The 11,919-nt window shown below is 42.0% G+C and overlaps 1 protein-coding gene across 6 annotated transcripts in view; it reads right to left on the bottom strand.

The window, feature by feature from the left end:
* Nucleotides 1–2,905: 2,905 nt before the first annotated feature.
* The window catches only part of MIPOL1 (mirror-image polydactyly 1), a 406,056-nt gene continuing 397,042 nt past the window's right edge, over nt 2,906–11,919 (bottom strand). For 3 of the 6 annotated variants that reach the window (XM_063651560.1, XM_063651561.1, XM_063651564.1), the window contains one exon: nt 5,186–5,354. In XM_063651560.1, the coding sequence (XP_063507630.1) occupies nt 5,201–5,354 (154 nt within the window). In that variant the 3' untranslated portion in view covers nt 5,186–5,200. Of the gene's footprint in view, nt 3,126–4,056; nt 5,355–11,919 lie in introns of those variants that run through there. The other 3 variants (XM_054448527.2, XM_054448523.2, XM_063651559.1) reach the window with 3 other exon arrangements.

Here is an 11,919-nt window from a genome sequence, read left to right as displayed (position 1 = left end):
GATCCTTAGCGGAGGGGAGGAGGGGGTTGGAGATGGGGAGGGCAGGGAAGGGAACCGAACAGCTCTGGTTGCTGACCCTTGGGCCAAAGAGCCCTGGGGCGGACCAGGAGCGGGGGAGCAAATCAAGGTGGGGAAAGTTCACATTGGGGGCACTGAAAGTAAACTTAAATGCCTGAAACAAGTTTTAGAAAAGGTGACCTGATGCTAATGCTCGGTCCTGGGCACAAACTGCGCAGCCAGACGCCGCGGACGCCGGAGAAACTGCCCCTCCGGCGGAGCGGGCCGCGCGCCTGCAGCGAAGTGTCCGCCCCCACTACCCCAGCCTGGGCCGAGAGCCCCGCCGCGCTGCGCTATGTGCAGAGTCACGGGTGAAAAGTCCTAACTACGTGTCGCACGAAGGCCTCTTGACTAGTGCACACCTTCACGGACTCAGACTCATTAAGTTCTAGCTGAGCCAGTTACCTTAGATGCTGGGTCCTAGTGCTTAAAAATAAAGACCAGCCCGCTCCCTGCCCTCAAGGAGAAGCCAGCTTTTCCAACCCTCACCCCCAAAGAGTTGTGCGGCCTCCCAGTCGGACTCATCAGCCACACAGGTGGATCTCCTGCGCTACGCCAGGTGGGCGGGAGGAACGGCAGATCCCTGGCCGGAGGCCTGAAGCCCAAGGGTCCCCGCGGCTGGGTGCCGGCCTCATTCCAGCCCCGGCCTCCCGGGCGGAACCCCCTCCCCACCGGGCCCTGGGCCCCGCCCGCCAGACGGTGCCCGGGTGCCCCGAGACATATGCTGCCCGCAGGCCGCGCGGCCCGACGTAGTGCTCATTGCCGAGGCGGTTCTCAGCCCATCAAAAGCCCAGGCTTTCTTCGGCCGTATGGGCCGCGAGGTGAACAACAATGCCCGGGCCCCTTCACTTCAAAAGCAGCGATCAGGGGAAAGGCTCCCCCAGAGAATTTTTTTTCCCCCTCAGCCTTTCATTCCTGGTTTGAAAAAAAAAAAAAAGGCATCAGCAACTCCAGGGCCCGGGCGAGCCTAATGCCCTTTGATGGGGATTGAATTCATTATCTCCAATAACACAATTGTGCTTGGCCAACGAAAAGAGCAAAGCAGGGCTCTATCCCGCCGGAGGGGCCTGGCCGGGCGGGGCTGGCCGGCGAGCAGCGCTCCTGGGGACCCGCACACAGGCGCAGTCCTGGCCCGCCCGGCCCGCTGCGACGCCCCCTGGGCTCGGGGGGCGCGGGCACGCCCGAGGCTGCGGGACCGGTGGCGCCGCCCGCCAGGACCGCGCCAGGAGGGGCGGGACGGCTCTCTTGTCTGATTTATTTTTCCTTTCTCCCTTCGCAACTATCCCCCGAGGGCGGCCCCCGCAGAATGGGTATTTACTCTCCTCCCTCCCGGCCTCCAGCTGCGAAGCCATCCCTGGTGCCCCGGGCGCGCTGGACAGAAGGGCCGCCCTGCGCCCCTGGCTGAGCACGCAGGGCTCTCAGCATCCCGGCCGCGCCGCCCAACCCCGGCGCGGAGCTGGCTGTACCCGCAACCCGGCAAGGAAAAACTGGGCCCCCTCTCGCTTCCACGCCAGCCATTGCGGAAAAGCGCCCCAGGAGCCTAGGCGGGGACCGCGGGACACCAGGTCCCGCCCCCGGGTGCAGGGATCTGGACGCGGGGCGTGATGCTTTGTCCCCTCGGCTTCCGGGCCCGTGGACACTGCCTGGGACCGCCACCTGACACGAATGTCGCGCCCTCCCGGGTTCCACCGCCATCCCTGCCCTTTCAGCCACCTCCAGCCCCCGCCTTTTCTGCCCTCTTGATTGTACGGAGGTGGAGGTGAAAACCTACTAAGACACTGCGGGTCTTGACCTCGTATGTGTGTGTGTGTGTGTGTGTGAGAGAGAGAGAGAGAGAGAGAGAGAGAGAGAAAGAGGAGAGAAAGGGGGAGAGGGAGAGAGAGAGAGGAAGAGGGAAGGAGAGAGATTATATTTTGAATTTCTCAGACTCACGATCAAAGAAGACTTCATAGCCTGGTGTCTTAAATTGCAGTTCAAGGCATTACTGAGATGCTTCCTACACAATCTTACTCCTCCCTCTTCACCCCCATTACTGGGGAAAGTTCGGATTGAAGTTTTATTTCAGTCAGATAAATAATAATAATAATAACAATTTAAAGTACTTTAAACAAACAGAAGACTTATTGAAATGCTCTGCGGTAGTAACTGTGGATTGGTCGTTCCCCACTGATGAGTTATGACTATCCCAACCTCCAAGCAATGGACTCTTCACCTTTCTCTTCAGAGAATTAGAGCCAGCACACACATGCTGTAGGAGGTATATAGACAGGTAGACAGCTATATATATATATTCACACAAATAGATATATCGACTTAGAGGAGCATCCACAAGAATTTCCTATCTATACAACTTTCCTGAAAGCAAGGAAGCAAGAAATTGAGTAATATGCTGATTTGAGGTCAACCGAGAGAAGTGTTTCAGATTTGACTTTCAGCGAGGCATTATTTTCATCAGGAGATAAGGGATTAATTATTTAATTCTCTTCAGCATAGAGTAACCTTTACAAATTTAACCCATTGACTCTGACTACAACCTTCAATGTTGAGGCCTCAACACTGGGGGTTCCTCTCCAGTATGTAAGATTAAAAGACTTCAGTTCTTCGCTCCAGGCTTTCTTTCTTCCCCTTCGTCTTATAGAGCAGCATCCTGAATGTAATTTACATTAAAATATATATTTACTTTTGTGAAGTCTTTATAGTTTTCATTTACCTCAGAAAGGATGTAAAACACTTACCTTGCAGATATTCTGAGTGCCTAATAAAGAAGTGTATGGGAAATTCTATTCTTTAGATGAGTTTTAAACTCTGGATTCTACAGGTTGTCAAAAAATGAATGAATTCTCTTTTGGACCCTTAGCCCATTTTTTATTAACTTATTAAAAATAGGTTTGAATCTTGGTGGCTGGATCATTTACACTGTGGTGACTTACTTCAGTCACCTTTTATAAAATCTCTTTTGCAACATCAAGTGGAGGTTTAATCTTTGTCTTGAATTGTGCCACACACATCCCACACCTGGTGGACTGCTGCGCTTCCTTTGCATATTCATTGTCACATGCTTAGAAATACTGGGAAGAGAAAGATGTTTATACAGGGTAAAGATGGCAGTGAATTAGATTTTACATATTAACAATTTGAATAAGAGTTTAACATAATATGTATAATCAGAATAAGTTATATGTAGGTATAGCTATTAAGAATTTATTTTTATGATATTTTGAGGACGTCAGAGGACTCAGGACCCAGGGTAAGAACTATTCCCTGCATAACAATATGTTCAAAACAACCACCACAAAAGCTTTAATTCTGACATATAGTCTACCTGACCACAGAAGATAGAGGACAGGCCTGTGGTTTATCACATAAACAATTTATCTAGTGTCTGAGCACACATAAAGGATTATGTGGCTTCAGGTGAGCAGGGCCCCATAGGATGGATGAATTACTAAACAAAAGCTACTGTGATTTTCATGTAGATGTCTTTGGCCATGGAACAGAATTAGGAAGGAAGAAGATGTGAAGCATTTCAACAGAAATGAAAATTCAGTATTATCTAAAGTGCAACCCCAATGCCCATTTCAGCCTTGAATCATGAATCAGGAAGCCATGGAAAATGGTGATGGAAAAGACTCTTTATGTCTTCTAATTCACTCATCTTAAAGATTATTCTCCTCAGAATATTCCCAAGCCATGGTTTGAATAGATTTAAATGTCAAGAATTGAAGGACTCCCTTCCACTTCCTGAGTTTCTTGGAGAAATTATATTCATGGTGCAAAACATTTTGCCAACTGAGTATTTTCTTGGTTATTTATTAAGGTAAAATTGTCTTGTATTTTAAATATGCCTCTTTGAGGATCCATTTTTATTAGCTCTCAAACCTGTTTCAGATACCTGAATGCTTGTCTCTTCATTTATTCAGCCAGTCTATACACACTTACTTTATTTAGTTCCTACATAAGATCGATCCAAATAAAACGCCCAGGTGGGAAACTTCCTTTAATATGTATTAAGCATTTGCTTTTCTATTCTTAATACTGAGAGGGAAATAATAAATTTAAATCTCCAAATTCCTTTGAATGATACCAGCATTATAAACATGAGACTTGATCCATTTGTGAGATGTCACCCAAATGCTAAGTCATGAAGCCTCTTTGCCTTTTAAGTATAATTTATGATAAGACATCACAGGACTTCAACTTCTTAAAATATGGTAAATTCTTAAATTAAAAGAAAGAAAAACTCGAAGCCAATTGGGAGTTGGTTCATTGAGAATACAGTTCTTCTTACTGGAGAGATTTCAGAGTGTTTTTTCCTTGTGACCCAGAGGTTTACATGTGTCCTATCAGGAATGTATTATGTCAGAGTTTTCAACAGCAAATAGGCCAAAGCAGTTCATTATAAAACTTCCAAAGAGAAGTAAAACTTTTATATTTCAATTGCAGAGATTCAGAAGCTGGAGCTGGAGCACTGCATTACGATTTGGCGTCCTAGACTCAAAACCAGACTCTGGGCTCCCAATGCGCCAAAGGAGTAGCCCGCCCTCTGGACAGTGAAAAGCCAGGCCCAGGCTTAACCCTTGAGTCTGCACCTGTCTTTTACACTTCAGCATTTACACTGAGTCAGGCAATTCGGAAGGAAATGCTCCTTTAGTCTGACAGATAATTCACTTTAGAAGCATAACCATAGCAAGAACAGATTGTGAGGTAAGCAGAGAGAGAGGAAATGAGAAATATTGAGAAATGATCTCCACTGCATTCCATTCACCTATCTCATCTTATAAAATAGAATAGGTGAACAGGGAGAATGAGAATTGTAAGCAAAATGAAAGATTGTAAGGTCTCTGATGAGTCAAAGAGTGACATTGAGAAGTTGTGTAATAATAGTATAATTTATATACATCAATTGAATACAAGATTGCACAGATATCAGCTTCCTTCCAATTTGCTACGGTGTATTGAGAGGAGAAAGTTCTATCCAATTCTTGATGATTCATATGATATAGCAAGTGACAGTGTTGAGTTTTATTTAATTCCCTGTACAATGAGTACTACCTTAAAATATCCAAAGAGCCTTCTTAAATAAAGTAAGGTCTGCTTTTTTTTTTCAGGATTTGTAGTAAACACATATTTTAAAGTCTTATGTTCACTTACAGTTGTTACCAGGTGATGTTGTTTGTGGAATAACCTGAGATTTTAACACTAAGCACAAATTAACTTTCCCAGAGTATAACAGACTCCTTCCTATTTTCATCTTACCCTCAGCAACAGAAAGAGTGATGTAGTAGCCAGTGTTCAACCTGAAATATAAAAAAATGTAGAACATAGTAAGATTCTTCTCAACTATATGCAAGACCCTTACAATTGAATTTATCATTAGAGATAATAAACAATGATTACCATGCTTTGAAATAACATTTTTAAGTGTTTTTAACTCAGGCGGGTAACTTGTTTTCAAGAGGAACAGAAAACAGAGATTCCCAAGGAAATATAAGTGATGAAAAGATGAGAGAAACGGAAGTACCATAGAAGCAGCAAAAGGTATTAGGTCATGTATAGACTCACAGCCCAGGGGACTGAGGGAGTGAGAGCTGGGACAGAGGCAAATTAATAGCCGGAGAGAGCTAGACAGAGTGTGCTGAGGAAGGGCCAGGCGTGAAAAGATTTGGTGTCGTCATAGCAACGGGCTCAGCCCTGCTCCCCCTGAAGCCCATTCAGCTCTGAGCTGCCGGAACACGTTTTTAATTAAAGCGTATAAAAGTTGTTTTGTAAGGACTTCTCATCCGATAGATTTCAAAATGGTTAATCAGGCTTCATCTTTTGATGCTCACAAGAGCATGGGCTATAGCATGCACAGAAACTGCTGCTGCTGCTGCCGTTAAGTGAGTTATCTCTCAATCACAACTAATACCAGGAATGAGCAAGGCGTCTATTTATTTAGATACACAAAAACAGAGGATTCAAGTGGGAGTGGGGAGTCCATTTTTATGGAACTCAGTCTTCTGGATGGCCATGGTCCCTGGTTGATGTTCTATTTAACTTTTGAAAACAGCAAGATTTTTTTTTTCCTTTGAGAGACACAGTCCAAAAGCCAAAATAAAGGTTATCAATTATTTGTATCAATGAATATTTACCCTAGCATGGGTATTTCAAATAAAAGGTTTGTACCACTACTATATAAAAAGATGGTAATCTATCTCTTTTTTTTTGAGAAAAAAAAAGAACTCTCACTCCTAAATCTTTCATAAATTCATGATATATAGCAACCGTTGCATTTAGCTCTTTAATAAAATAGATGACTTAATAGAAAATGGCATCTTTTGTTGATTCACTAAACAGCCCCTTAGATGAGTTAAACTTTCTCCAGGCTTTTTCATCTCCCTTTCTTCCCAATCTTGACTGATGACCTTGTTTCTAACTTCACTGAAAAAGAAAAAAAAAAAAGAAAAAGAAAAAGAGAGAGAGAGATGATTTTACCTGTCATCTATTTCTTCACCTACCCTTATCCCAACTGAACATTTCTACTCCTATACCAATGTATCCTCCATAAGGTCGTGGATGAGAAGGAGTCCTGTCTCCTCTCTGAAGCAAACATACCCACCAAACGATTTTATTGAACACCAACATCAGACAAGGCCACTCTATAACCAGAGTGAAGTGAGACAAAACCAAGATCACTTTGTAATTTTGTCTAAGCACAGATGAAAACAAGATCACTATGTAAACTACAATTCTAGCAAGCATCCCCTCACCCCAGCTAATAAGAGTAACTGTTGCTTATTTACAAATTACAGCTGTAGCCAAAGTCCCACTATCTTGAACTCTCCCCTGAATAACCTAACACAAGCCCCAATCCTCTAATGTCCTTTCTAACACCCTCTTACTGAAATGCCTCACAATTCTCCATGATGTGTAGTCTCCCTTATTTGCAACAAGCTACAAACCCAACTTATTCAACTATAGATATGCCTCTAATGGTCTGGTGTGAGAACATTGACATGCTTTTCGTTCCTTTGTTTCATGGCTTGAATTATCACACAGCACACTAAAAGTTAACCCCTGCTCTTTGAACAAAACTCCCTTCTGATTTCTATACCGGTCTGCAAGGCGTTTCCATGATTATTTAATATATTTAAATTAAAGAAACACATTTCTTTCAGTAACAGGGCATCCCTCCTGACTTTTATATTTCTCTCAAACCCTTAGTCACTCAGGCTTGAAAAATTATAGTCATCATTGACTTTTCTCTCTTCTTGCCCATATATCTCCAGTTGATTAATATGCCCTGTCAATAATTCCCATTCCCAATCTCTATTTTCTGAACATTACAGAGGTCACAATTTTAGTCCATAATACTGTCCATTATCTGTTAAAATACCCTCCAGATGCTCTTTGGCCAATCTTGTCTGTACAACATTTCTAGTCTAATGTTCCTGAACAACAAGCTTCCAGTGAGTGCAGTTAAGTTCTAACCTCTTGAGGCCAGAGTTTTCACAGAGGTAAAATTAGAAATTATACAGGAATAATTGGCATGCTTTTCCTCCCTTAGAAAAGATAATGTCATCTCAGGCTGCACACATGAAATGGGGAAAGCAAGAATGCACTAGTCAACACAGGGTCATGTTTCATATGTTAGGACTTATTCTTTGAGAACTATAGGCCAGGCATGGTGGTGGCTTACACCCTTAATCCCAGCACTTTGGGAGGCTGAAGTGGGAGGATTGCTGGAGGCCAGGACTTCAAGACCAGCCTGCAAAACAAAGTGAGACCCTGCCTCTATAAAATTTTTTTATACAATTAGCTGGGCACGGTGGCATGTGCCTAGTCCCAGCTACTCAGAGATTGAGGCAGGAGGATCACTTGAGCCAGGAGTTGGAGGCTGCAGTAAGCTATGATCATGCCACTGCACTTCAGACTGGGTGACAAGAGAGACCCTGATACAAAAGAAAAAAAAAAACAACACACACACACACACACACACACACACACACAAAGGAAAAGAAAAAAGAAAAATAGAGAAACACAGAAAAAGCAAGACCTTTAGGAGATTGTGAATATAGATGAGAACTAAATCATGCCTTGTGAACGATGGTTTAGAATGGGGATGTTTGGCCACAGAATAAAATATTTCTGTTACAGTTGAAGGATATTACAGTTATTTCAAGCATATGTGAGGGAGACTAGAACCATTTATTGTATGTGAGTATAGAGGGTACAATTAGGGCCAGAGGGTAGAAATTAGAGACTTACAGATTACAGCTCATATGAAGACATCCATAACATGGTTTTAGATTGAGTAGGTCACCTCAGGAAATACTGAGCTTCTCAACATTGAAGCTTCAAGTGTATACGAGATGACCACTTGGATATACATTTTCCTCAAACTTATGCTTTATTTACTTAGCTCTAGTCATTCAACTTTCAATTACAATAGATATGTTTGTTTTGAATAAAATGAACTTTTTATTTCATGTATTCTATTTTTAAAATGCAGTCAATGTTCATTTGCTTTATCCCACATATTTATCCTTCCTGGTATATACATTCTTTCCTCTGTCAGTATGATCCATCTGTGACCACCTTCCTTTTGCCTACTCGACTTCCTTTAGGATTTCTTTTAGTGGAGCTCTGCTTGTGATACTCTCTCACTTTTTGCTGGGAATTTAATTCCAGGTTGTTGCTGTTGTTTTACTTTCAGCCCTTTAAAGATGCTATTTCGTTTTTTCTGTCTTCTGTTTCTCTGAGAAGACAGACTTACTCCTACTCTTTGGAAAGCCATATGTCATTTTATTCTTTTTGTTGTTTCTTTCTTGAGTCTCTAGTAGCCTCTAGTCGTTCCAACTTCTGAGTCACATCTGGGTCTGGTTCTGCTGACTATTTTATCTTTTCACATAGGTCTTTTAACATTTTTAAATGTGTCTTTTTTTTTTTAATTAAATGCCAGGTATGTTGTGTAGAAGAAGAGAAGACACTGAAGCAAATGTTCAAAGTGGGAATATCAATCCTTCCATCAAGCTATTAGCATGGGGCTGTTAGTCGATTTAGTCAGCATTTGCGGTAAATTGGGTTTTGTTGTAGCCATGGTTATTTTCAGTGTACAACAGACTTGAAATCCCTCCGGTGGTGGGCTGGGCTGCTCCTATTTTGTGGTTAATGTAAGACCTGGAGTGCTGGAGAGTGGTTGTTGTTTCTTTCCTCTTTCCCTGCTCCATCCTTTCCATGCTTTTGTTCTTTCTCCAACAGTAGATGGCTGTTGTTACCTATTACTAGACACAAGGCTTCTGGTGGGGGAAGGGGAGGAGTTTCTCAGTTCTCCTGCTCTCTTCTTGATTTTAGGCAAGACCTGTACACCTAAGCATCCTCCAGCAGATGATCTTTGCTTCCTATTCAGTGCAGGCTTTCTAAAACTGATAAACAATATGCTACTGAAACATGAGATTCTAAAAACGTAAAAACACACAGGCAGGTTCCTTGCCCCTTCCTCCAAATTCTACCTTGTACTGGAGTGTCTTCGGTGTGTATGAGTTTCTTGAACCTTTCTAAATGTCACCAATCTTTACCTAGGCCTAAGGCATAGGTTCTTGCCCTTCTTCCTGTGCAGACAGCTTTTGCCTCATGTTAAAGCAGGGTTAGATCCGGTGTATGGGCAGATTTCTTGCCTCTCTCCACTTGGTAGATGCTCTTTGCCTCTAATCAGTGGAGGACCCAGAGTGTAGGTGGGTTTTATACCTGTTCCTAGATGGATACCTGCTCATAGCTGTGGCCATTCACCAACCTGTATTCAAGAGGTCTGGACCTTGGGTGTGCTTCTCCAGGCACTCCTGCTCTAGCCTCAAACCTTGGCAGGCCCTGCAGAAATCTGCCATCAAAAAGAAGACTCTCTCAGGTCCCCGCTTTACTCTCAATTTTTCTCGTAAGTACCCAGTTGGAGGCCCATGAAAAAGTGTTGGTGAGTGTGGGCAAACATCCTCTGTGCTCTGGGACTTCCAGGGATTCTGAACTGTCACGCTAGTCCACGGGTCCCTTTATGGTTTTGTTAACATTTTCTTTCCTGCTTACCCACTTTATGGCTACTGCCTCTTTCTTCCATGCTCTGCCAAAAAATGAGACAATTAGTGTGTTTCATTTCTCCTCAGAGGGACCCAGTCTTCTTTGGAATTTAATTCACCTGGTTGCTTTGTAATCTCAACTCTCTGATAGGCTAAAAAGTTATGATTTTATACATAATAATTTATTTTCCTCATTCTTAGGCAGGTGTGAGTGACACTTTCTTATGGTTTTCTACATCCTAAGTGGAAGTGGAGCTGTCTCTCTGGTTATTTTGAAGGTTTGTCTATTTGTATTTGTTTTTTTTAGCAGTTTTACTATGATGTGCCTAGGGGTGTGTGTGTGTGTGTTTAGGTTTTTAGAATCTCATGTTTCAGTAGCATATTGTTCATCAGTTTTAGAAAATTCTTGGTCAATATCTCTTCAAATATTGATTCTATCTATCCCATTTTCCTTCTGTCCTGGGACCCCAATTACACACACTAAGTCTATTACTATGTTCTATGTATCTTTTACAATGTTTTATAGGTTTTTCATCTTTTTTTCTTTCTCTTCTTCAATTTGGATATTTTCCATTGGCCTTTCAGTTCCTGAATTCCTTTTCAGGAAAATTTCCTTTGCAGGAAATTCAGTTTCTGAATTTCCTTTTCAGTTCCTGAGTTCACTTTTCTGCTAGGTCTAATCCACTAAAACCATCTATTGAATTATTAACTTAGTTCTTATATTTTTCAGTTCTAAGATTTCCATTTAATTTTTTAAAAATTTCCATTTAAAATCCACTTTTGAGCATATTTGATTACAGTGATTATAATGATTTTAAAGTCCATGTCTGATAACTGCAATATCTGAATCACATGTGGATTTGTTTCTATTTTCTGTTTTTTTGTTTGTGTTGGTTTTTGGTAATTTAGTTTTAATGTCTGCCATGTTTGATAACTTTCAGTTGAATGATAAATATTGTGTATGAAAATAGTGGGGGTTCTAGCTGATATTGTTGTTTTCTACAGAGATTTTAATTTTTTTGAGAGTTTGAGAAGATCACCTTGGTATAGTTGAGGCTAATCTAGTTATAATTTGTCCTTACTCTTATGATGTAGATTTTCCAGGGTGTGAATCAAAAGCTGAGTTTCTCCTCTTTGGTGAGACTTGCACTCCAACTTTTGTCTCCTCAGAATCATGGAACTGACAGATTCTCTCCCCAGTTTTTAAACTTCCTAATAGGTATTTTTTTACTTGTTTTTTCTGTGTCTTGTCTTGAGTTTAGCCTGCTGGATATCAGAAAATGCCTTGAAGGAAAAATGTACATAGAATGTTGGTTTTAACTGTCCATAGTACTTTTCTCTAGATCTTGGCCCCTCGTGTAATAATTGCTTAATTTACCTCTGAACTCCATTTTTGGTTTCCTCAGCCCAGTACAACTGCCACAGGCTCAAGAATGCGCCATTTTTTATGCCTCTATGCCCCAAGCCTTGAATCAGCAAACATTCCAAGGCGAAACAGCTGTACTCAGAGCAGTACTCACTTCAATATGTTTTCCTTCTCTCCAGGATCTTGGTCCCTGAGGTCCTGGCTGCACTAGTTGTTCTACACAGCTTTCAGATTTTGTTTTGTTTTGCTTTGTATTTTGTCCAAGTTTTATGGTTGTTCTCAAGTTTTATAGTTATTCTCAGTGGATGAATTCATCTGATTCTAGCGACTCTGTCATAGCCAGAAGCAGAAGACCTTTCCTTATTATACTCTAAACCTGAGTCCTTAGCCATCAAGTCCTGGTAATTCTTACAATATCCTCTTAATTACCTGTGTTCAAGCCTCAAATTC

The sequence above is a fragment of the Pongo pygmaeus genome, chromosome 15, assembly GCF_028885625.2.
Source record: "Pongo pygmaeus isolate AG05252 chromosome 15, NHGRI_mPonPyg2-v2.0_pri, whole genome shotgun sequence".
NCBI classification, from domain to species: domain Eukaryota; kingdom Metazoa; phylum Chordata; class Mammalia; order Primates; family Hominidae; genus Pongo; species Pongo pygmaeus.
Note: the sequence above shows the minus strand (reverse complement) of the source record. Positions and strands in the feature narration are given on the sequence as shown.